Below are 26,464 nucleotides of genomic sequence, written 5' to 3' on the forward strand. Positions count from 1 at the left end.
GGACTAGGATCCCTGGACATTAGAGCTTTTTCCGCGCGCATCTGGCTGCCATTCTATGCACACCACATATCATCAGCTGGACTCTCATGGCTTTAGCATGCATGGTGTGATCCTAGAGAGAAGACTGTCTGCCACCGAAGTTCAGGCACTTCTCAAGTTTAGCCAGAGTCGCCTGGGAAGTATTCAAAAGCCCCTCTATGGGGCTGTAGAGATGGTTCACAGGTTAAAAACATTTGCAGCTCTTACAGAGGATCAGAGTTTAATCACCATCATCTATATCATGTGGCTCACACTAGCCTGCAACTCCAGCTCCAGAGGCAGCGCCCTCTCCTGGCCTCCATTGACACCTGCACTTACATGCACGTACCCACACATAGACACAGAATTAAAAATAAACTTTTTTAAAGCCCCTGTATCTGAGCTGCCCAGGGTCTCCAAGCAGGATCAGGCCTCTCCCATTTCGAGGCTTCTAGGTGTTTTCAGGGTATATGAAGGACGATTGGCCTGTGCTCCAAAACAGTATCTAGTCAGAATGAAGATTAAGTAGAGCCAGGGCTCCCCAGATTCCATATTTAACAAGGTCCCACAGATGGTGCTGATCCCCAGAGGGTCATTTGTTTGGGGTCTTAAGCGCCTCTTTGGTCTTTTTCTTATCAGTTGTCTTGCTAGCCAGAAAGCTAAGGGCATGGGTAAAGTGGAGAGCAGGAGCCTTTGCTGGGCCCCGCTCCCTGAGCTGAGGAAATAACGCTCAGGAGCCCGGCAGACAGGCCTTAGAAACGTCCCCACCCTCACTTGCCCAGGCAGGTTCTAGGGAAGTCTAAAGTCAGTGGCTCCTCTTAGGGGGCTCTCAGGGAAGCTGAATGCTTTATGGGGTGTCTGAGCACAGCCGAGTGAGGACCAAGGCTGGGCACATAAGGCTCCCACAAGGCATGGGAATGAGCACAATGGTGTCAGATGGGGAACATGGTAGCCTGCAGGTCAAAAATCTAACTGCTGCGTATTCCAAAAAGAGAAGGCTCGATACATGTGCCCATGGGGTACTTACGCTGTGAGGGGAAGGGGCTAAGTGATGTGTTTGAAGGGACCTATTCCACATGTCAGGGAGTTGTGGACTGGGACTTTTGAACAGACTTGAAGGGATGAGTCTTGTGGGTGGAGCAGAGAGATGAGGAGGCCTCAAGGCGTTGGGGGTCTGTGCCGTGGAGGAATAGCGGAACAGGCTTTTGTGCTGGGGGAGGGGCAGAGGGCAGCCCATGTATTTGAGTGGAGTCCGAGATTCCCTCAGAGAAACAATTTTTTCCTGGACATTGAGGGCGGGCTGGTATGTGGCAAGGTCCCCCTCGCCCACCTCCTCAGAGCCCCATCTGAGCAGAGAGGGAAAGCCACGTCAGTCTCTGCTTCTGGCAGAGTTCCCTGAGGGTACCCAGTCCAGACAACCTCCCTGTTGACTGCTGACCCCAGTGCTCTGCCTGTAGCTCCCGTGTCTTTATGCCTGCTGCAGGCCTGGTCCACTTCCAAGGGCACTCTGCCTACCACCTTCCCCTTCCAGAAGCCCCCGAGTGTCTCCTTGGGCCAATCACCATCTCTTCAACATGGCCAAGCTTGCTCCTGTGGATGCCTGATGTCACAGCTCTAACCTTAGGAGACATACCCTCCTCTGGAGACCATACCCTGTCAGCCTGGCATCCTTCAGGGCCTTGGGTTGCATCATGGCTGCCCACTAACACCTTGGGCTCCTGTAGATGAGACTACATGCCAATTCAGGCAATTTGGTCATAAAACCAACAAACCCAGGAAAGCCAGCCTCTGTTCCTCAGGAATGCCTCTGAGAGAGCATGTCCATCCTTGGGCATTGCAATATAATATTGCCCCCTAGTAAGGTCACACTCAAGAACCAGAAAATGAAATAATTTTCTTTTAATCTCAAGTTTAAGTTTACTTTTGCATTGAGCCTCAGCCACACATGGGTCAGGCTTTTGGATGAGTTTTTTTAAAATATACATGGGCCAGGGAGTTGGCTCAGTGTGTAAGAGCACTTGCTATGCAAGCATACGGATCTGAGTTCAAATCCCCAGGATCCACATGAAAAGGCATAGCCTGGCATAATGGTGCATGTCTTTAATCCTAGCACTCAAGAGGCAGAGGCAGGCATATCTCTGTGAGTTCAAGGTCAGCCTGCATAGAGAGTTCTGGACCGCCAAGGCTACATAGTGAGAATCTTATCTGAAAAAAAAAAATTGTGAGCTGCGTGTAGCCACACGCACCTAAAACCCCAGTGATGTGGGTGTCAGAGACAGGATGGCTGAATGCCAGCCTAGCTACAGGTTCAGTGAGAGACTTTGTCTCAAGGGAAAAAGAGCAGTCCTTCTGCTGTCCTTCTCTGGCCTCCACACGAGTGTGTATACCACATAACAACCCCCCCCCCCGCGTGCGCACGTGAGAGCATGTACACACACACACACATTAAAAACAAAAGGCCACGTGTACTCTAGAGCAATGCCTGCACAGTGCCAGCCCCCTGGGCAAGCAGTGGCTGGTGGCTAGTACAGGGAGGCAGTCGGCTTGTAGACGAGGAGAAAGAGCCTGGGAAACACGGCGAAGGGCAGACGCAAAGGCCCTGAGCTCCTGGGGTGTTATGAGGATGCTGTAACTACCACGGCTTCCCCTGCGGGTGGCCGTTACACTCACGTCTGCAGAACCCATGATGAATGCGGGCTGTTTCTGAACTGATGAGCCTGGCTAGTAGCCCAGAGGCCCGGGGGCGGGGAGACGCTGCCAGGACAAGAGTCAGGAAGCAGGGTGCTTGCCGCCCAGGGTCTCGGGCCAGCACTGGAGGACCTGCTGATCCCTGCTCTCTCTCCAGGTCTTCACAGGGATCTTCACAGCGGAGATGACCTTCAAGATCATCGCCCTTGACCCCTACTACTACTTCCAGCAGGGCTGGAACATCTTCGACAGCATCATTGTCATCCTCAGCCTCATGGAGCTGGGCCTGTCCCGCATGGGCAACCTGTCGGTGCTGCGGTCCTTCCGCCTGGTACGCGCATGTGCCCGCCGCAGAGGGCAGAGCCACTCTCGCTTTGCTCTGTCCTGCTCTGGCGATGGGTGCCTGGCCCAGTGTTGAGGTATCTGGTGGAGGAGCGCAATAAGGAAGCCATTCCTCAGGGGAACACCCGACCATTGCACGGCCTTTCGTGTATCTCAGGCCCTAGCAAGATCTTCTGAGAGTGGGGTCATATGGCAAATTAAGAGTCATGGCCAGGTCTGAGGGTGGCTCGCTCAGAGTGTTGCCTGCTGAAATGGCGTTTTTTAAAACTTGGAAGTGCTTAGATGATCTAGGATCTTGCCAAACCCCAGAGGCAGACTCAGTGGGTCTCAGGTGTCGCGGAATCATCTGTGTGTGACCCATGTTTGGGGTTTAGAATACCTGAGGTCTTCCTGGGGCTGGTGGTGTGGCCAGGGAAGGCTTCCTGGAGGAAGAATTTACAGCTCTGGTGGGGGATGTGTGGGCAGTAAGGAAGATCCCGTCTGTAGGTTCTAATTCTGATCCCGTTCCTACACGCCAAGGAACTTAGAGAAGTCACTTGACCTTTAAGGACCAAAGGAGGGTGGTAACTATGCCAGCCTTGCATGTTTATCAGAAATTCACACTAAGTCAGTCCCTCCTAAGCACAGACCTGGGACACACTGGCTGCCCAATAAACAGGACGTGCCCGCCATCTTTCCCTGTGATGACTGAGAGGAAAGAAAGATGGTGGAGATTGGGGGAGTCGGATGGCTTGAGGTGGCCTGGAGTATCTGGGGGGAACAGGTCTGACAGAGGAAGGGCACCCCGGGCTGGGAGCATCCTCTTGGCATTCCCTGGAAATGAGAGTGAGGAAGGTAGGAGCTTAGCGTGGGGGCAGAGAAGAGCTAAGGTGGAAAGAGGGACTGGAGCTCAGGAGACTTTCAACAGCTGTGCCAAAAGTCAGCAGTGATCCCTAGGAGAAGCTAGCTGGGTGTGTGCTGGAAACAAGACCTCCTGGGGCTCTTAGGCAGGAGCTGGGGATGTAGCGGTGTGACCCACACCCATCACAAAGGCTCCCGCCTCCTCTCCTCTCCCCTCCTTCTCAGCTGCGGGTCTTCAAGCTGGCCAAGTCCTGGCCCACCCTGAACACGCTCATCAAGATCATCGGCAACTCCGTGGGGGCGCTGGGCAACCTGACGCTGGTGCTGGCCATCATCGTCTTCATCTTCGCCGTGGTGGGCATGCAGCTCTTCGGCAAGAACTACTCCGAGCTGAGGCACCAGATCAGCGGCTCCGACCTGCTGCCGCGCTGGCACATGATGGACTTCTTCCACGCCTTCCTCATCATCTTCCGCATCCTCTGTGGGGAGTGGATCGAGACCATGTGGGACTGCATGGAGGTGTCGGGGCAGTCGCTGTGTTTGCTGGTCTTCCTGCTTGTCATGGTCATCGGCAACCTTGTGGTGAGTGAGCCATGGCCGCTGACCACCAGCCTGCCCATCCACCCAGACAGCCCTCTATCCGTTTACCTCCCCTTCCTTCTCTCTAGCCAATCGCCTAGCCGCCTAGCAAATCATCCACCTTCCCATAAGCCGCTGATCCATCGACCATTCATTCCTGGGCTCGGTTCCGCCTCCCTCCCTTTCTGCTCTATTTCCCGCTCGTACACCTGTGCACATGCTTACCCGTCCACCCGGGCAGTCATCGTCAGCTCCACCTAATCATTCACCCGTTCAGTCTTGCCTCTGTCTGCTCTTCAGTGTGCTCACCTGTCCCGCTGTCCACCCACCTGCTCACCCACTCACCAGCCGCCTGTTCGTCAGTCTGTCTGCCTAGTGACCAGTCCTCCTGTCCACTTGCTCATTCACCAGTCATCCATCCATTAGCCATATCTACTCGCTCCCTCGTCCATCCGGTCACTCATCTGTCTACCAACTTCCCATTTTCTCTCTCTCTCTCTCTCTCTCTCTCTCTCTTTCTCTGTCTCCCCACACACTCATACCTGATTGCATGCTTACCCACCTACTCATTTGTCTCCCACCCATCTACTTGCTCTCTTCGCCACCCTCCTCTCACCCATCAGCCTACCCAAACGCCCTGCGTTCACCATTCCCATCCACCCAGCTCATCCAATCAACAAGCTGTTCACTCAGCCACTGGCTCACCCTCCCCTCCACTCACCCCTCATTTTCTGTGTTCTGCTCATTCCTCCATCTGCACACTCATCTGCATGGGTGTTCATGGCTTTGCTTGTTTTTAATAATTCATTTATTGACTCGTCCCTTGTGACCGGCGAATGGCGACATGGCTTTCTACTCAGACTTGCATGGCGTAGCCCAGATGCTGGTGGTATGCATGAGCCTGAGAGATGTGGAGAAATGACCCTCAGACAGAAATAATGGATCAGTGCCCGCCCACAAGTGTCGCTTCTCCCCAGCACACAGAGAGGTCTGGATCCACTTTCAGCCTGCCATGGGATGAGAACTATGGTTTGCAGAGTTGTTCCCTAACCTGCCTGTTTTCACCATCCGTGTGCTTCAGCCAGGCCAGGCTAGAGCCCAGCACACTGCCCATCCCTCAGTCCCCAGCCTGAAGCTCAGTACCCAGAGAGGAATCAGAGCATGTGTGCACAGTGTCAGCGGGCACCCCGTCATCCCTTCCCGTCCCCTCAAAGCAGCCTCCCCTTGGAACAGAGCCTCACCTAGTCCCTACCTGGCTCCAGGAGCTGCCAGACTCAGCTCCAAAAAGAAAGCAAATGTGCCCAGCGCTCAGACGCTGCCAGCACTCAGACCGATGCCGGGCTGAGCCGCCCCTCACCAGAGCCCTGCCATTTCTGAGCGGATCTGCCTGGGGACAGAAGATTAGAGGCTCTGAAGGAGGGAAGCTGCCAGCCCACGCTGCCGCCTCGCCTGGGAACTGGGCCACTGCTGGGGCCAGCTGCGTGGGTGGAAGCAAGCTTGCTGCTGAAATGGGCAAGGCCGGGGCCACGCGTGATTGACGGGGAAGCCCCAGAAGAACAAATTTCCAAAGCTGGAGATGGGAGGCCCTTGGGTCCTGCGTGGGTAGACAGGGCCTCCTGCCTTGCCTGGAGCTCAGACCCAGGACTCTTAGAGAGTCTGGATTTGTGTGGCGTGGGTGAGGGATATGGGCCACAGGGAGGCCCCTCAGTGGGCAGCAGGAACAGAGGCCAGCGGCCAGGCTAGAGGTCAGCCTTGACAGCAGTTTTGATTAATGTTGAATCCCTTGTCCCTGGTGAGGACATGAAAGGCGGCCAGGTGCCAAAGGCGGCCAGGTGCCAGAGGCGGTCACGTACCAGAAAGTCGACAGAAAGCACCTTTAGCCTTTTCTTCATCAGTGGCCTGGTCCTCACCTTCCTCAGAATGCTCGCCCCAGTTTTCTGGCAGATATGGAGCCCCTGTGGCAGGGTGCATCCCCGAGGAGTTGAGAGAACCGGGAGGGAGCAGGGCTCAGCAATGCATCTGGTCCCTGCTCAAGGGCTCCTTCCGCTGAGCTCCTTCCTGGGGACTGAGAGAAGGTGCCGGCTTCATTTCCCCTCCGTGGGGCTAGGAAGTACCCCTTGTCCCACGACTCCATTCAGGTTTGTCCCACGCCACACAGTTGGTCTGGGACATCTGAGTGCTGCTGCCTTCTCTGTCTCTGTCTCCCTTCCTGTGACCCTCACATGGAAAGGTGCCATGACCATGTTAAGACACGGGCAGATTGCTCGGTTAGCAGCCACACATGCCCAGCGGTAGTGCGCTCTGCGCCGAGCCAAAGCTAATCACTTCCCTTTTACCCACAGATTCACCAGCCCTTTCGAAGCCCTTAGAGGTGGGAGTAGTTTCTTTGGGGGCCCTCTGCCTTGTCTCTGACTCCCCATTTCCCAGGAAGGATCCCTGGGCCGTCACACCCCGCTGTGCCCCACCTACTTAGTCCAAAGGCCAGAGGGGAAGGGGAGGTAGAGGAAGGCCCTTGTAGAGGTTGCTGGTGCCTGGTTAGGACTCTTTCCCCGGACAAGTCCCACCCTGTCACCATCTGAGGCTCCCTCATTGACCCTGAGCTAAAATACAAGGGGTCCAAATCTGAAGGTTTTCACTCCGGTTGTCTGAGCCTTTCGCAGGAAGAATTTGAATTCATTTTTCTTCTGTAGATGAAGCTCTCATATGCAAGAGAAGGAGAGGGAGAGGTGAGAGCCCAGGGCCCGGTGCTTCTGTTTGCTGTCAGCAGTATTCCGAGTCTCTTAGGGCCTCAGTTTCCCCTCCATGGTTCAGCAGTGCCTGGGTGAACTTGACCCATTGCCTCAACAGGTCTTGAACCTCTTCCTGGCCTTGCTGCTCAGCTCCTTCAGCGCGGACAACCTCACGGCCCCTGACGAGGATGGGGAGATGAACAACCTCCAGCTGGCCCTGGCCCGCATCCAGCGGGGTCTGCGCTTTGTCAAGCGGACCACCTGGGACTTCTGCTGTGGGCTCCTGCGGAGGCGACCCAAGAAACCGGTGGCTCTTGCCACCCACAGCCAGCTGCCCAGCTGCATCGCTGCCCCCAGGTCCCCACCACCCCCGGAGGGGGAGAAGGCGCCCCCAGCCCGCAAGGAAACACGATTTGAGGAAGACCAGCGACCCGGTCAGGGCACTCCTGGGGATTCGGAGCCCGTGTGTGTGCCCATCGCCATGGCTGAGTCAGACACCGACGACCAGGAGGAAGATGGAGAGGACAGCCTTGGCACCGAGGAAGAATCTAGCAAACAGGTAAGCCATGTCCTGACGGGGCAGCCACCTGCTTATACAGAGTCAGCTCCTAGCCTCAGCCAGACTTCCTCAGCAGTGGCACGGTGGGAGAAGACAGGCCAGCCCCACAACAGCTGGCCTCTCAGAAAGGCCCGTGACCAGCTGTTGTCCACCCACCCTGCTAGTCGGCATTCATCCCTGGGAAAGTGAGGCATAGACAGGCGTCCTTCACAAACGCCTCTGTCTCCCCACCCCCAACCCTAACGGTTGTCTGGCACCAAGACCAGCAGGGACAAATGTCTGGGTAAGAGAGGGCTATGGCTTGGTGACCTCACAACTGTCCCTCCTCTCCTCCCATGCCTGAGGCTAATTCTGAGATTTAAAAATAAGCATCCCTGAGCTGGAGGTGTCAGGGACAGCACTATCTTATCTCCAAACCTGTTATTTTTAACACTTGGGACCAGAGTTTGGCCAAAACAGAGTGTCTGCCCCTCAGGTTTCCCTTGACCTGAGCTGGGCTCTATGGCTGTTCCTTAGGCCCGTGGGTCAAGCATACCTAGTGGTTCCCTTCCATGTTACTGGCCCTTTCCAGTGAGGCGTGCTTCTGCCTCAGATGGCCTGAGTCCTGTCTTGGCTCTTTTAGCCAAGTTGTGGGACTGTAGCCATTGTGGTGGAGGGTGGGAGGGTTGGGGTGACCATCATGGTTGAGAGTGTGAAGGTAGAGGGTGACCATCATGGTTGAAGGTGGGAGAGTGGGGGGTGACCGTCGTGGTTGAGTATGGGAAGGTGGGAGGGTGGGGGTACTAGGACCACAGCCTCCAGTACCTCCTGCACAGGAGATGGGAGCAGAACTCTGGCTATTTCTCCCTTTCCCTTTCCCCTGGAACCAGCACAAACGCGCATGAGCGTGTGCGTGCGTGCATGCATGTGTGTGTGTGTGTGTGTGTGTGCGCGCGCGCGCGTGTGCATGTGTGTGCTGTGTTTGCACACATGTGTGAATGCTCGCACACATGCCTGTGTGTGACTTGTGGGAATCAGTGTCGGCAATATGAAGTATCTTGGGGACTTGAGAAGTCAGGATGACCTTCTGAGTAGAGGTGACAGCACTCGTAGGGTGTCATGGTCCAGCCACACCCTTTCAGATGTCTGAAGAGAAGTGGTTTACGCTGCGCTTTGGCTAAGGGTCCTTTACCCATACTTACCAAGAACCTCTCAATGACTAACCAAAGTCAGCCGGCAAAGGGGTCTTTAGTAGACGGAGGTTCATGAAGATGCCAGGAAGCAGTGGGCAGAGACTGAACTCCACATAGCCAGGACCCTGGAGACCCTCTGCCTGGGTGTTTAGGCTCTGCTCATGGGGTCTTTTCAGCAGGAATCCCAGGTTGTGTCTGGTGGCCAAGAGCCCGCTCAGGAGCCCAGGGCATGGAGCCAGGTGTCAGAGACCGCATCCTCTGAAGCTGAGGCCATTACGTCTCAGGCAGACTGGCAGCAAGAACGGGAAGCGGATCCCCGGGCCCCGGGGTGCAGTGAGGTAACAGTGGGCTCCGCTGCTGTGGCCAAAGCCAGGCTGTGAGAGGCCACCGCACAGGCCCAGCATTTGCAAAGGGGAACCACAGCCAGTGTCATAGGCAGTATGGAGACCCGTGGCCGAGGAGGGTGGTAGACCAGTGTCCCGACAGGGAGAGATGGTACCCACCCCAAAGCCACAGGAAAATTGTGGAGCCAACCAGCTCAGGACTCTGAGGCAGGACTAAGCCCTTGATCCTGTGTGTTCGTCCTCCCCTCGCGCTATGTTCTTGTGTTCTTGTGCCGTTTGGCAAATGTTTGTCCTGTGACTCCCCAATTCACAGAGGACAGTCCTGGCTGCGTTGATCTCCTGCTGCCTCTTCCCTGCAAAAGCTAAAGGGTGAGAGGGGACCCTAGCCTGTCATAAAGGTTTCCTGTGGCCACAAACAGGCTTTACTCTGAATTAACCGCCACCCGCTTATATAGTTGGCTTTGTTACTCTTTTGGGGGCCTAACACCCAGCCCCCAAATAAATACACAGAGACTTATTCTTATGAATGCCCAACCTTGGCTTGGCCTGTTTTCTAGCCAGCTTTTCTTAACAAATTATCCCGTTTCTCTTTAACTACATTTTGCCTCTGGGCGTTTTACCTTTCTTTATTCTATATATCTGTCTTTCCTTCTTACTCCATAGCTGGCTGTGTGGCTGTGTGGCCCAGCATCCTCCTCTCCTCCTTTTCTCATTCCTTGCTCCCTTCCCTGGATTTCTCCTCCTATTTATTCTCTCTGCCTGGCAGCCCCGCCTATTTCTCTCTCCTGCCTAGCTATTGGCCGTTCAGCTCTTTATCAGACCAATCAGGTGTTTTAGGCAGGCAAAGTAACACAGCTTCACAGAATAAAACAAATGCAACATAAAAGAATGCAGCACATCTTGGCATCATTAAACAAATCTTCCACAGCATAGATGAATGTAGCACATTTTAAACTAATAGTCTGCAGTACACTTGGGAGTTTTTTCTCTTGAAAATGAAATAAAATCTACATCTCTTGTTTGGCTTGAAAACTTGAAAGTGGTACTCCCGGGCTGTAGACAGGTGGGAGCCATTCCCCCGCCTCGGGCTGGAGAGATGGCTTGTTCTAACATCACTCTCCTGATTGCATGTGTGGCCTGCCTGGCTCCTCTGCACATCTGCGTTTTGAGCCCCCAAGTCCAGGAGCCTGTGCCATGGCCAGCTATACTACTTGGCCTCACTTGCTTCAGGCATGTGGAAGGGGAACCGTGCATTCAGAGAGCACTGGGTGCCATTTGCTTCCCTGCATCTGACCTTACTCGGCGGCTCAGTACTGGTGACCTTGGTCCTGTAAGAAGGGCTCTAGGATGCTTCGCCATCATGACCTGTCCTGGAGCGTGAGTCCATGGCGGACCGTGTCCCAACTGCAGGTCGCAGCCCCCTCCATGGGTGGTTTAACACTTGACATCGTGTGAAGTTGGAGGATTCCTCAGGAGGGAGTGGGAAATTATCCGGAACTTTGTGGTGTCTTCCCTTTGGATGTGTATGGTTCTGGACGAGGGAGAGAGAGATGCTAGGGTGTTCCCAGGGGAAGCACTCTTTATGGACTGGGTGTGTAGCTGGATTGGTAGAACACTCACCTACCACTCACAAAGCCCTGGTTTTGATCCTCAGCACTACACAAGCTGGGTGACCCATGGCTGGAGGCAAGAGGATTGGAAGTTCAGGGTCAACGGCAGCTACGCAGTGAATTCGAGGCCGCTTGAGTTGCATGAGACCCTTCTCAGAAGAGAGAGAAGCGGGAAGGGGAGGCTTCCTCCCTCCTGCAGTAGGACCCTGAGAACTCACTCTCCTGCCTGACAGCTCCTTACACAGCTCTGTGTCTGCAAAGCCCTGCCTGGTGTAGTCTTGAGAGCATGGAGACCACAAGACAGAGCCCCAACCCTCTGGCCGCTCCAGCAGGCTCTCCCCTCCCCTAGACCTAGTCCTTCACTGCCATAAACCTCAGAAGTTAAAAAAAAAAAAGCAGGAGGCGTAGATATGGGCATGGTTACTCATCCAAGGAAGGGAATGAAGGCAGTGGGAGCCACACAGCCAGACCCTGGGATTCAGTCAGGAGCCTGCGCCTAGGCCTGCCTTAGGCAGCCAGCTGAGGAGCTGAGATAGGAGAGAGACTGGGCGGAGGTGAGAGTGAGGAGGTGGGGGTTCTTCTCTCCACAGAAGCCCTTCTGATTCTTTGGTCTTAAAGTTCTGTTCCCCAGAAGCAGAGGTAGGGATGGGGACTCATGGGGGCAGTGCTCCCCAGAGAAGCCAGGAGGGACACCAAAGGCAGGTTCTCAGGAGCAGTTCGGCCTGGGCCAGTGGGGAGCTGCAGAGCCTCAAGTTGGACCCCTGTGCTGTCCCTCCATAAGGCCCGTGGTAACTGTCAGGCTGGCCATTCAACTAAACTGTTCTGGAGGGGCCAGCTAAGCCACGGAGCGATCTCCTACCCACAGATGCTGGCATTACCCACAGTCGCTCACACGCTATCTGATATCCCGGAGCAGTGGTTCTTAACCTCCCTAATTCTGCCACCCTTAGTACATTCCCTCATGTTGTGGTGACCCCCCAAACATAATTGGTATGTTTGCTATTTTAAAATTGTTATTTTTGTTACTACTTCATAACTATGGTTTTGCTACTGTTACAAAGCATCATGTAAATATCTGTATTTTCTGACGGTCTTGGGTGACCCCCTTCCCCATGAAAAGGTGGTTCAACTCCAAAGGGGTCACAACCCTCAGGTCAAGCACTGTTAACCTAGAGCCTCCCCAGGAACCAAGCAGCTTGTCAAGGTTTAGTGCCGGGGAGGGAAGGTTCCAGCATTTTCTCAGACGCACCCCAGGCTCTGCCCCCACCCCAACATCTGTGCAAGCTGGGAAGGGAGCATGGGCTGTTGTTGGCATGTTCTCTGCATGTCTGACCTGCTGCTCTGTGCCTTGGTTTGGATTCCGTTCAGGATGTGTGTCTGTGTACACCAGTGGGCTTCCCACTGTCTTCCCCACCGTGTCTGTCTTGTCCAAGCTAGAAGAGTTTCTTCACTTGAGTTCTCCCAAAACTCCTCACACTCCAACATCCCAGCCCTCAATCCAGTAGACAGGCATCCTGAAGCCAGGGCCTCACTCCGTCCTCACTAAGTGGCTCTGTGAGAAGTGTCAACCCCCTTCCCTCAGATTCCCAGTGTTCTAGGCTCCCCCAGATGCTAAGCTGGAGGCTGGTCCTCGGCTCGTGGTCATCCCGCCTCCTCTCCCACAGGCCCCCGAGGACAGCTACTCAGAGGGTAGTACCGCTGATATGACCAACACTGCCGACCTCCTGGAGCAAATCCCAGACCTTGGCGAGGATGTCAAGGATCCAGAAGACTGCTTCACTGAAGGTACTGGGCAGCCCTCAGCCTCAGCCACACCCGAAGGGGGAGTTCCTCCACATCTGGGCATGCCATGCCTCACCCCTGAGCTGAAGTCAGACTTCCTTTACCAGTCCCCTGCAATGTGGGTCATAGTGGGTCGGCCCGTGCTGCAGGACTGGACAGCGTCACTAAGGGATGGTAGCTCCATGTTTGTGATGCCGATGTAACCCAGGTCCACCACATCCCACATCTAGGACTCTTTCCCTGTCTACCTCTGTGGGGGTGGTATATGGCCATGTTGGCGACTGGTCTGCAGCATGTCAACGGGTGCATTTGGAGTGCAGCTGTGGTTTCACATCACATGCCGCTGCAGTGTTGGCTGTCACTTAGGGCTCTGCCACTCCCAAGGCTCAGACATTGCAAAGATGAGGTAGATCATGAGAGCGAAGTGTTTCCAGAGTTTGTTTCCTGGGGGGAACAGGCTGGCACCCATGCCATCACCAGCCCCACCGCAGCCTAGTACAGCCAGTCTCGCACAGAGCGTTTGCTGAGCGCGTGGCTATGCAGAGAGCACCCAGAGTCCCCCCACGCTGTGATCCCTCACGCCACGTACCCCACTGTCACAACCTTTATCTCTCAGTCCTTCCCTCAAACAATCAACCTTATGCCGTCAGACCCAAGTGTTCACGGGCCCTGTCACCCTCCCCTACAGGTTGTGTCCGGCGCTGTCCCTGCTGCACAGTGGACACCACCCAGGCCCCAGGGAAGGTCTGGTGGCGATTACGCAAGACCTGCTACCGCATCGTGGAGCACAGCTGGTTCGAGACCTTCATCATCTTCATGATCCTGCTCAGCAGTGGAGCGCTGGTACTTCCTGGGGATGTGGGGTTGGGCAGGGAGGACCGGGGCAGAAGAAAGAAGTCCCTGGCTAGAACACCTGCTCAGAAAGTGGGGCAGTGCCCCTGTTGGAGACAGACTCCCAGGCTACCTGGAGCAGACAGGCTCGTAAGCCTAACACCCACAGCATGTACGGAGGCCAGAGAAAAAGGGCTGGCGCATGCCCTGTGTCCAGCCCGCTGCTTTGTTCCACGAAAGGGAGATTATTTTCTCTGGCTCTCCAGCCTCCCACATTGGAACTCATCCACCTGCCTTGCATCTGCCATGCTGTGAGGCCATTAGACTGCAACCATGACCCACGATGAGGCAGTGCCGGCTCCACACCAACCATGCCTTCTGCGGGCCACTGGCTGAACCGTGTAGGGCACACTTTGTCACATTCTGTGTGCGCTAATTAGCTTCTACAGAAACACGAGTCGCTTACCCAAAGCTCCACCATTCAAAAGCCTTAGGTCCCCAGGCAGTCGGATTCCCAGGTCAGCTGTCTTGACCTTTCATTTATTTAGTATTTTTTTTGTTTTGTTTTGTTTTGTTTTTTCTAAGCACTCTGTGTTTCTGGCCTCAGGGTCTTCCACTGTAGTTAGAGAAACCAGATTCAGCAGATTTGAGATATCAATGATCAACCCAAGAGCTGGGGCAGTTAGGGAAGACTCCCTGGAGAAAGCCGCTAGAGGCTCACAGTGGAGCTTGGCCAAGGAGGAGCAGCGAGAGCCTCCAGAAATTCCTGCTCTGGGTCTGCAGGGCTTCTACAAAGGGATGGGCCAGCCCTGGCGATGGTTCTAATCCAGAGGAAGTGGGGAGCGGGAGTGAGCCCTTGTGTTGTTGGCAACATGAGAACCCTCCTAGGGAGCACTTGGCATGCCCCTCCCCCTCCCTCCTTTAGAGTGGGCCTGGAGCCATGACTTGCAGCCTGCCTGCTGTTTTACCGTGGGCAGCTCGAGCCAAGTCTCCGTAGGTTTCAGAGAAGTATGATTTGACAATATGTTAACAAGTTTTGTTTTTAAACAGCCACCGACGAGGGCAGCCAGAGCCATTTAGTCTGGGCGATGCAGGAAAACCTCAGGCTGGCATAAAGTGAGGAGGAGTTTTGGCAAGCATCTGGCGAATCTAATCAGTGTAGACAGCCAAGCACTGTTGCTAAAAAACCATGTCAATGATATATTGGGAAAAGAGAAGTCTGCAAGTGTTATTTTAAAGGTTTAAGCTTGTTTAACAGAAAGCAAACCATATAACCCTTCCAAAGTGCTGAGGGTGAAAAAAAAATTAAGAAAACAGAGATTTTTCAAGAAAAAAAAAGAAGAAGCAACAAGGAAGTATAGAAAATATAAAACGATATAGCCAAGCAAGATCACAAGTGTATTTTAATAATAAATGTAACTGGATAAAATTCATTTTTTAAAAGGAAAAGGACTCTGCTCTTGAAAAATATCAGCCTTGTACGAAAAAGCGACTCAGAAATATTAAACATGAAACAAAATTTAAGCTAGTTGAATATCCTTTATCCAAAATGCTTGAGTCCAGAAGTGTTACATATCTTGGAGGCTTGGGCATTTGGAACTATTTGCATAAATTAACCAACCAGTTGAGTAGCCTGAACACAAATTCCATTAATGTACAAAATTTGGTGTCATATCAACTCTCAAGAAGCCTTAGATTTTATTTTATTTTATTTTATTGCATTAGGGATGTATTCTAGTTGCTTTTCTCTTTGCTATAACAAAATACCTGACCAAGAACATCTTAAGGGAGGGAAGTCTGGTTTAGGGTCACCACGTAAGAGCACAGTTCATCATGGCTGGGAAGGCACTGAAGGCAAAGCAGCTGGAGCACAGGGCTGCTTACCCACATCTGGGCTGACCAGGAAGCACAAGGCTGCTTACCCACATCTGGGCTGACCGGGAAGCAGAGAGGTGACTTTAAAGTCCCTCATCTTGCTTTATCTTCTCTCTTTTCCCCCAACCTGCGGGAATAATGCCACTCACTCCAGAGGAAGCCAATTAACTGCTAGTTAGTCCTGTCTGGAAACACACTTACAGATGTGGCCAGAAATGTGTCTGTGGTCATTTTAGATCCAGTCCACTTAACAATGAAGGTAGTGTGTGTGTGTGTGTGTGTGTGTGTGTGTGTGTGTGTGTGTGTGTGGTGCACATGTGTATGTGCGTCTTTCTGTGCATGTCTATGTGCATGTGTCTGTGTGCAGGTGTCCATGGAGGCCAAAAGAGGGCATCAGATCCCCCTGGAGTTACATGTGGTTGGGAGCCATCCAGTGTGGTACAGGGAACCAAATTCTGGTCGTCTGTGAGAGCAGTGCATGCGAGCCTTGCATGCTTGCAAATGATGAGCCACCTCTCCAGCCCCTGCCTGCATTAAAACATTTTGAATAACAATCCAATTATTTTCTTTTCTCAGAACAAATTATTTTCTTATTAACAGACATGACAACAGAAATCGGGGTATTTTTGTTGGTGTGTTAATATTAAACAATGTTGAATTCAAAGTAAAAAGTTTGAAATAAGGCAATGAAGGCCCCAACCTACAATTAAAATACAACTACTGGGGCTGGGGAGACAGCCTAGCAGTGGAAAGCATGGACTGACTGCTCCTCAGAGGGATTTCAGTTCCCCCGAAAATGTGGGGTGGCTCACAACTGCCTGTAACCCTGATCTCAGGATGTGATGCCATCTCGTGTGAGCACCAGGTGTGTGAGCTGTGCACAGACAGACACATGCAGGCAAAACACCATATACAGGAAAATAAATAGAATAGTTTTTAAAAATCAAAAATACAACTATTATGATTATTGCTTGGGATTGCAGAGCAATTAAAACTAAAGGAAAAAAAACACGTTGAGGGACGCAGAAAAGAACATTCAAGTGTGAGGGTGCTGACTGTCCCCTGACAGGGTGGTGACGGGTAGAAAGAACAAGGCAGCGAGAGACCCTAAAAAGTGAAAAAATAATTAACACTCAGATAGATAGAAGTACGTGCCAGGCACTGTTTTAAATCTTTTATAAATATTAATTTCAGTTAATTATCACAGGAGCCCTGTGAAATGAGCACCACTGTTAAAACAATTCTACAGGTGAAGAAGCTGCTACAGACACCAAAGCTAGAGGCCGGGGATGCATTTGCCTAGAGTATGCAAATTCTGCTTTGATCCCCTACACAGAGACAGAGCAAGGGAGATGCATGCATGCATACGTGCATACATAGACACATAGATAAGCAGGCAGGCGGATGGATACATACATATGTAGATAGACACATAGATAAGCAGACAGGCAGATGGATACATGCATACATGCATGCATACATACATAGACACAAAGATAAGCAGGCAGGCCAATGATACATACATACATACATAAATACATACATACATAAACAGGCAGGCAGATGGTGTATATATGCATACATGCATGCGTGTATACATACATAGACATATAGATAAGCAGGCAGGCAGATAATATATACATACATGCATGCATGCGTGCATACATAGACACATAGATAAGCAGACAGGCAGATCATACATACATACATACACATAGATAAGCAGGCAGTCAGATGATATATACATGCATACACACATACATACATGCATGCATACATACATAGGCACATAGATAGGCAGACAGGCAGGTGGATCCATACATACTTAGAGAAAAACACTGTGGGGTGGTAAACTTGAATAGAATGTGCTGAGAATAGCATGTGGGATTCAGCCAATGCTGCAATCAGAGGGCAATTCCTAGAGACATTTTTATCAGTAAATGGAAAGAATAGATTAAATTTTTTTCTTTTTTTTTTACCAGTTTTTTCACAAGCATTTTCACAATCATTGAGATAATTATGTGTTTTAAAAAAATCTTTGTTTTGTTCACATAGATTTCTTGACAAGGCACCATTCAGACACTTTAGGATCTATCTGATATAATGAATATCTTAAATTGTTACTGAATCCTATTGGCAAGGTAGAGTTGGCTTTTTTTTTTTTTACTCTTTGGGGGCCCACCACCCAGCTCCCAAAAATAAATACATACTTATTCTTACTTATAAATGCCCAGCTTTAGCTTGGCTTGTTTCTAGCCAGTTTTTCTTAACTTAAATTCTCCTGTCTGCCTTTTGCCTCTGGGCTTTACCTTTCTCTGTTCTGTGTTCCTTCCTTTCCTTATCCACATGTCTGTGTGGCTGGCTCCTGGCTGCCTCTTTCCTTTTTCTTTTTTGGCTTCTCCTTTTATCTTTTTCTCTTTCTATTTATCCTCTCTGCCTGGCAGCCCCGCCTACCCTTCTCCTGCCTCACTATTGGCCATTCAGCTCTTTATTAGGCCGACCAGGTGCTTTAGGCAGGCAAAGTAACACAGCTTCACGGAGTTAAACAAATGCAACATAAAAGAATGCAGCACATCTTTGCATTATTAAACAAATGTTCCACAGAGTAGGCAATGTAATACATCTTCAACTAAAAATCTTCAACATCAAGGGTTTTTTTTTTCAAAATTGAGTGACCAATTAATTGTTTAATTCAAGGAATTAGAAATACAAGACCAGACACATACATATATGAGCAGTTAAAGGTTCTTGCCACACAAGCCTGAAAACCTGAATTCCTTCCTCAAAACCCACATGAAGGTTGAAGGAGAGAACAACGCTATACGGTTGTTCTCTGAGCTACACACACACCAGAGCACACCAATCCCCTCTCCCACACAATTATCAGTCAATAAAATTGTTTAAGAAATAGAAATGTAAGAACAAGACAATCCTGAACAAACCGAAAGATGAGATGAGTGAAATAAAAATATAAATTTATGAATTAGAAAATAAATAGCAGATTGGCATAAAATTCTATAGCTAATTCTGTGAAAATAGAGTCATAAATCACTAGCTAATCCAAGTTCTCATATTTCCTAGGGTGGAGTTTATCGAAATCTGAGAGAAGAGAATAATTTCATTGCTATTTAAAATATTCTAGTGTGGACCCTAGTGAGACTGCTCAGTGGTTAAGAGCATCTGTGCTCTCGTACAGGACTAGAGTTTGGGTCCCAGCCCTCATGGTGGGCAGTGCACAAACACATGACTCCAGAGGGATTTGATGCCCTCTTCTGGCTTCCATGGGTACCTTCACGCATGCATGTGCACGCACACATGCACAATCTTAAAAATAAAATAGGGCGTAAGGGAATGGCTAACTTGTTAAGAGTGTTCACTTCTCTGGTAGAGAATCTAGGTTCAGTTCCTAGCACCCACATGGCAGCACATCACTATCTGTCACTCCAGTTTCAGGGATCCGATGCCCTCTTCTGGCCTCTGTGAGCACTGCACACACATGGTGCACATACACAGATGCAGCCCAAATACTCACATATGTAAATAAAAGTATATAAATATTTTAAAAAATAAAAATATAAAATAGAGTTTAATGTAACGTAGCACAAATTCTAATTGGTCTTCATAATACAAAGCTGGCGCCCAGATATGGGAGTAAATGCTGAAAGATCAGAGGAACAAAGGAGCATGCCACTAGAGAGACTTCTTACCTCTCCTGAATTCTCAGATGCAAGGGACAAGATCCTGTCTCCATCTCCACTTCCCTAGTGTTGGGACCAAGGCATGAAATTGAAGGTGTATGCCACTGCTGCCTGGCCTATATGGTTAACTAGTGGCTATTTCGAACCCTCTGGTCTTCAGGCAAGCTTTATTTGTTAGAGCACAAACAAAATACCACCACTAAGTATGGAAAAGACAGAGAGTATATATATTATTTGTGTTAAAATTAAAGCTGATTACAAAGCCTTCCAGAATATTGAAGACACACCAGTTTTCAGACCTCAGACTCCATACTTAGAAATAATGGTCCATTTACTCGGTAAAATGCAAACCAGACCCAGTAATAGATTTTAGAGATTAGGTATATAACATATATATTCTAAAATGTCAAAATCTATTTTATGTGAGTAGAAAAAAGGATAACATACACTTATCTAAATGAAGGTATCAAATCCTATGACGAGAGAAATAAAAGATTTTCTTAATTTACTGAAAAAAGTCAACTATTATCACTAGTTTCTGTCCTCATTAGTGGTAAATCACTTAGCGTTTTCATTAAAGTTAAGGATATGGAAAAACCATTTAACTGCTTTCTAGTACTAATCATAATAATAATATTTAAATACTTACCAGTGTATTTAATTAAATATATTAAAGAAAATCAGTTGACTATAAAAGCAAGAATTAAGGCCAGGCATGGTGGCACACACCTTTAATCTCAGCATTCAGGAGGCAGAGGCAGATGTATCTCTGTGAGTTCCACAACAGCCTTGTCTATATAGCAAGTTCCAGGTCAGCCAGAGCTGCACTGTGAGACCCTGTCTCAAGGGGTGGGGGAAGGGAGGGAGGAAAGAAGGGAAGGAGACAAGGGGGCAGTGCGCAAGAACTTAAAATCAGGCTGGGAAATGGCTCAGGGAGTGGAGTGCTTGAGCCAGGCCTGAGTTTGGGTTCCCAGGACTTGTGTGAAGCTGGATGTGTTAGCACACATCTGTGGTACCAGCCCTTCTTCAGCAAGATGGGAAGTGGAGACAGGAAAACCCCTGAGGCTCGCGGGCCAGCTCATCTGGCCCACACAGCAGCAAATTAGAAACCCCGTCTCAGACAACATGGAAGCTGAAGGCTGACACCCAGGGTTATCTCTGTGACCTCCACATGCATATGCTGCCCTCATACACATGAACATGCAACACCCAAACACACACAGTCACATTGCACACACACAAAAGGTACAGAAATAATCATGATAAGGCTGGAGAAATGGCTCACTGGTTAAGAGCACTTGCTGCTCCTGCTGGGGTCTGTTTTCAATTCTCAGCGCCCATCTATAACTGCGGTTCCAGGAGATCCTATGTGCTCTCTGAGGGTACTAGGCATGCATGCAGTAAGTACATAGACACACGCAAGTAAATACTCATGCACATAAAATAAAAGGTAATCATAGCCGTAGAAGGCGGGGCTGCGGCTGCAGCTCAGAAATACAGCACTGCATGAAGCCTGAGTTCACTTCTCAGTGTGGCAAGAAAAAATGAAATTAATAATAATATTACTTGTGGATAATATAATCATGCAGGGAAAAGTATAATACCATTAAAAACATTACATGGGCCAAGGAGCTGGTTCAGTTGAGGAAGCCCTTGCCACGCAAGCCGGAGGACCTGAATTCAATTCCCGGAGCCCATGCAGAGGTGGAGAGAGAAAATCGCTCCACACACACGTCCTCTGAACTCCACACACACATCACACACCTACCGTGCACACAAACACAACTTTTTTTAACTAAAGGAAGAAAGGAGTTTGAAATTACATCTATAAAAAACAGCCAACTGTAAAGCCAGATACAAAGAGCTGTTACGTTGACCTGTCTTATATGGATGGAAACTGTAATACTTCTCTGCTATTTATTCCTTTCCTGTTGCTGAAAATATAAAAATAACTGGTAACAAATCTAACAGAATGTAAGAGGGAGGTCTGTTCATTAAGTATGGAATCTTGCAAGGCATGAAGACAGACAGACTCCATACTGTGGTCTCAGGAAGGAAGGCTCCAGATTAGTCCCCAAACAGGTAATGCAGGACTGGTGAGAGGGCTCAGTAAAGGCAAAGGTGCTTGCACCAAGCCTGAGGGCCCCCATCACCCCTGACAACCAGGTCCTTACAATGGTCCTCTGTAGGGAGCTCCACACATGTGCTATGGCATGCCCGCATGTCCACCTCACAAATTTGAAATGTAACACTTTTTTCTAGAAAGAAAGAAAGAAAGAAAGAAAGGAAGGAAGGAAGAAAGAAAGAGAAAAGAAAAGAAAATAGCACTACATTCCAACAATAGAGCTGAATGAATTTGATTTAAAAAAAAAACAGTAAAATTTATCTTCAAAATTTTCCAAAACACCTTTAATCCCAGCAGTGGGAGGCAAAAACAGGTGGATCTCTGTGAGTTCAAGGCCAGCCTGGTCTACAGGAGCTAGTTCCAGGACAGGCTCCAAAGCTACAGAGAAACCCCATCTTGAAAAACAAATAAACAAACAAAGAACAAAAAATTTCCAAAACAAAGGAAGGCCAAGGGAACAGAGAGTGTCCTAGGAACAGTGAAGGGCTTGGCGTGGCTCGGTGACTGAACACGTGTCTAGAAACAGATCGGGCCCTGGGTTCCATCCCAGCACCAGGAGGAAAATAACAGGCTCACAGCAGAAAGGCCTGGGCTAGAGCTAAGCAAACAGAGAAATGTCACATACAGTAAGATTGACTGCTGATTAGTAGATTTTATGCGGATTTTTTAATAAAATGTTGGGGCAGTTGACAAACCACTGAGAAATTTTTATTAAAATGTATATTTACTCTTTACCAAATATATATAGATATATTTTGAAATCATAATATAAGAACAAACCACAAAACTTTGAAGCAGGGGAAGGAAGATTCTTTTCTAGTCTCTGAATAGATGAGGGCGTTTTTTAAAAAGACTTTTCTTTTTGTGTTTGTTGTTTTGCCTGCACGCATGCATGTACTGTGTGTGTGTCCAGTGCCTGCAGAGGCCAGGAGAGGACATTTCGATCCCCTGCAACTGGAGTTACAGGCATTGGTCAGCCACTATATGGGTGCTGGGAACAAGACCCAGGTCTTCTCGAAATACAGCCAGTGCTCTTAACCACTGAGGCATCTCTCCCACCGCCAGTGATGGCTTTCTTAATACAATATCACAGACTGTACTAAGTGGATACTGTAACGATTAATATAACTGTATTCAGTGCTGTGATAGTGAACTCTGATCCGCAAGATTTAGAGCACACAGCAAACCAGAATAGAGTGCTAGGTGGGCAGGGTGTAAACTGATCTCTTCGGGGGGGGGGGGGGCTTGCTCACAGTCTGTCCCCAAACCACACCTTTGTTCTGACATCAGGAGTCTAGAAATCTAACCTCAGCAAACACATTGTTGGCTTTAGTGTAAACTGGGAACAACTGAGGTGTGCCCCCTTCGAGAAGACTGACCGGTGTTAATGTGCTCACTTTTAAAAAGGAAAAGTTCAGAATAGATTGTTTGCATGCACACATTCCATGGAGTGTGTGTACGCGTGTGTGTGTGCACGTATGTGTGCGTGTGTGTGTGTGTGTGTGTGTGTGTGTGTAGGTAGATCAGAGGACAGCTTACAGGAGTTGGTTCTCTCCTCCCATTGTGTAGGTCCCAAGGATATCAAGCACCCTTATCTTCTGGGCCATCTTACAAAGCCCAGTTGGCTGGTTTTTGAGGCAGGGTCTCACCATGTAGCCCCAGCTTAGTTTGGAACTGGTGAGCCTCCAGCCTCGCCACCCCAAGCTCTGGGATGGCACCCACCACATCCAGCTTTGTACTGCTCTTGGAGAGGACCCAAGTTCAGTTCTCATGTCTGGCAGCTCACCACCAACTATGACTCCAGCTCCAAGGACTATGATGCCATCTTCTGGCCTCGTCGGGCACTGCACTTACATGCACATACCCAGGTGTAAATGCATGATTAAAAAATAAGGTATTTTTTAAAAGTAGTTCTAAAGCAAATGCTTAATGTAGTATATAAAATCACATTGTGTGTGTTGTAGAATTGGAAATGCCAATTTTGATCATTTCTGGTTTGGTTGTGGGTGTGTCTGTGTATGCACATGCACATGTGTGTTTTATTTGTGTATTTATTTGGTGCTCTGAGCTTGAACACAGAGTCTTTTACGTGCTTCTTACTGAGCTATATTCCCAGGCCTTGTTTGATTTATAAGAAGCACATATTTTTATTTCAGAAAAAATAAAAACATAGACATAAGGAGATGGCTAGATCCCCACTTTTATTTTGAAGCCTCCCAAGTCCATCTGAGAGCCTGCACTGTGCTATGTGCTGCCTGCACAGGCCCAATTAGCCATCCAGAGGCCTCAGCTGTGTGTCCCCAGGCACCGCTAACCGTACTCATCCTGGACCACATCAGAGGCCCTGAAGTCAGACAGGGACCCAGGGGTGACTGAAGGACGCAGCTTCCCAGGCTCCCTGGTGACATGTTGCCTAGACAGGGAGCCTCAGAGCACGCTCTGGCTGGAGAGGTAGCTGGAGAAGGAACAATCAGAAGGCCAGAGGAGGAAGGGCAGCCGGATGCCCTGGCAATGTGGCAGTGCCCCTGGTGGCTCTGAGGAATGCTGGGTAGAGGCAGGAATGAGGAAAAGGGGGAAATCTTTTGTTGTCTTTAGTGTGCTGGGGACAGGCGATGCCAGAGCTTCCCTTGCCAGGCAGGAGCTCCAGACTGAGGTGACACACTTGACTCCGATACTCTGCAGAGAGCCTGGTTGTCGTGGGTGTCAGAGCCCAGAGGGTTTGAATCATTTTTCTGAAAATCCTGCTTTGGCTGGGTGTGGTGGCGCACACCTTTAATCCCAACACTTGGGAGGCAGAGGCAGGTGGATCTCTGTGAGTTCAAAGATATCCTGGTCTACAGAGCAAATTCTAGGCCAGAAAGGGTAATGCAGTGAGACCCTGTCTCAAAACAAGAAATCAATCAATCGATTAAAAAATAATAAACGCTGTGTAGCTGGTATTTGGGGGGAATGTCTGAATATCTGTATTTCAAAAAGACAGAAATTCTGCTTTGGGCCCAGTGGTGCTGGGTTTGTTTATCTAAGTGTATTCATTGTAAGGGAAATCTTAGTCATTGTTAGAGTGGAAAATGGTAAATACACAGGATAAGTGGAATAAACACAAAGTGGAAGGAAACCGGAGCGGTTTTGCACACTGTCCGGTGGAAAGCTGCAAGCTGAGACCTATTCCCTCTGTCTGGCTTTAAATGGGCAAGTTTTAGAAAGCTTAATTTTATTGTTTTATTTATCTTGTTTATTTATTTAATTCCAACTATTTACTTCTTTCCTTTTCCTGCACTGGCAATGAAGCCTGGAGTTTCACACATGTTCAGTTACTACAGAGGCATAACCCAGTATTTATTGTTTCTTTGTTACTTTTTATTTTGAGGCAGGATCTCTCACAAAGTTCCCCAAGCTAGCCTTGGTATCTCCACCCCTCCATTCTCTCTCCCTTTCTATCTCTCTCTAGCTAAGGCAGGCTTTATGGTCTTCCTGCCTCAGCCTCCCAAGTAGCTGGGATTACAGACCTGCAACCCCAAGCCCTGCCGGGAATATGACCCTAAAATATGCTAGCCCAGAGCAAACACTTGTTCTTAGCCTTAGCATAGAGGGAGTACACACCCGGCTCTCCACCTACAGTGAGGACCAGTATCCTGGCCCATCCATGATTGATAGAGAGACACACCTCAATTCCCCTGCTCCTAAGCAGCAGGTGTTGCTAGAAATGATGTCCCCTGCAGAGTGAACTGCTGGGCAGCGATCTGGACTCTGAGCCCCCGCCCCCCGTGTGCCCTGCCCACAGGCCTTCGAGGACATCTACCTGGAGGAGCGGAAGACCATCAAGGTTCTGCTGGAATATGCCGACAAGATGTTCACCTATGTCTTTGTATTGGAGATGCTGCTAAAGTGGGTGGCCTATGGCTTCAAGAAGTACTTCACCAACGCCTGGTGCTGGCTGGACTTCCTCATTGTGGATGTGAGTGGGCACGTGAAGGGGTGGAGCAACAGGGCCAGGCAGAATCACCGTGCAGCCCGTGGGGGTGCTCAGCTGTGTTGTGTGGCGGGTGAGCAGAAGGAAGCCAGGCGTCTGAAGCCTAGACCTTGGTTGGGGGGGAGGAGGGCAGCTGAGAGCAGAGGCCTGCCTCAGAGCAGGACCTACCTATGGGAGACAATCCAGAGCAGAGATCTGTTCCTGCCTGGTGACAGGGTGACCTATGTGCTAAAATCCTCCCCAAGGGTGGACCACTGCGGACCGGCAGAGACCTCCAGACCCACTCGGGTTGTGGGAGGATATAGCGTAGGCTTAGGTGTGGTCTCAAGAGCCCAAGTGTGTGTGTGTCCCTGGGAAGGAGTCTCAGGAGCCCAGATATGTGTATGTCCCTGGGAAGGGAGGTGTCTCAGGAGCCCAGGTGTGTGTGTGTGTCTCTGGTGGTCCCAAGTCTCAGATGACCCCAGGCTTTAGGTGGTCCCAAGTCTCAGTTGGTCCCAGGTCTCAGGTTGTCCCAGGCTTCAGGTGATCTCAGGTCTCAGGTGGTCCTAGGCCCATGTTCAAGGAATTTCTTAGGTCTGGAAGTCTCAGCCTACCTAGAGGCAGAGTGACATCAGGCAATAAAGTAAATGAAAATAACCCCATTGTAGCTGGCAAGATGGCTCAGTGGGTAAAGGCGCTTGATGACCTGAGTTCCAGCCCCCGAACCTATATAATGGAAGAACCAACTCCTACAAGCTGTCTTCTGATCTCTGCACATGCACTATCACACGTGCGTGTGCGCACGCGCACACACACACACACTAAGTAAATGTAGATGTTCTTAGATAAGTAAGCACATTAGCTGGGTATGAGAATACAGCCTATAAATCCAGCACTTCAGAGACTGAGGCAGTAGGACTGCTGTGAGTTCCAAGCCAGCCAGGGCTATATAACAAAACCTTGTCTGGGGAAAAAAAAAACACAGGGGGTGGGGGCCCAATTTGGTATTATGTTTGAGGGTGAATTGGCATGGAGGAAAGAAAACGGGGTGGGGGGGTTGAGGGAGGCGGGGGCTGGTGTTAGAAGTACAGGCACCAGGCTGTAGGGTGGAGGGGAAGATGCAAGGCAGAACTTTAAATCACCGAGCAGGAATGGGACTCCTGAGGTGACTCTAGCAGATCTGAGGGGAGTTAACTCCGTAGGTGTGTGTCAGAACCTTCTACACACTATGTCTGATGTCTTTGAGAAGCCACCCCAGAGTGGCTGGGTGGAGGGAACAGGAGGAGGAAAAGGCACATGGGCTTTTATTTGGGATGAAGAGGG

General features: G+C 49.9%; 1 protein-coding gene across 6 annotated transcripts in view; it reads left to right on the forward strand.

The window, feature by feature from the left end:
• The window catches only part of Scn5a (sodium voltage-gated channel alpha subunit 5), a 95,335-nt gene that overhangs the window by 54,753 nt on the left and 14,118 nt on the right, over positions 1 to 26,464 (forward strand). For 2 of the 6 annotated variants that reach the window (XM_087905154.1, XM_087905153.1), the window contains exons 15-21: positions 2,864 to 3,037; positions 4,114 to 4,470; positions 7,315 to 7,755; positions 9,104 to 9,265; positions 12,546 to 12,666; positions 13,352 to 13,506; positions 24,974 to 25,147. In XM_087905154.1, the coding sequence (XP_087761280.1) occupies positions 2,864 to 3,037; positions 4,114 to 4,470; positions 7,315 to 7,755; positions 9,104 to 9,265; positions 12,546 to 12,666; positions 13,352 to 13,506; positions 24,974 to 25,147 (1,584 nt within the window). The remainder of the gene's footprint in view (positions 1 to 2,863; positions 3,038 to 4,113; positions 4,471 to 7,314; positions 7,756 to 9,103; positions 9,266 to 12,545; positions 12,667 to 13,351; positions 13,507 to 24,973; positions 25,148 to 26,464) is intronic. The other 4 variants (XM_087905156.1, XM_087905155.1, XM_087905158.1 and 1 more) reach the window with 2 other exon arrangements.

This window comes from Myodes glareolus, chromosome 4 (assembly GCF_982192425.1).
Source record: "Myodes glareolus chromosome 4, mMyoGla1.1, whole genome shotgun sequence".
NCBI lineage: Eukaryota > Metazoa > Chordata > Mammalia > Rodentia > Cricetidae > Myodes > Myodes glareolus.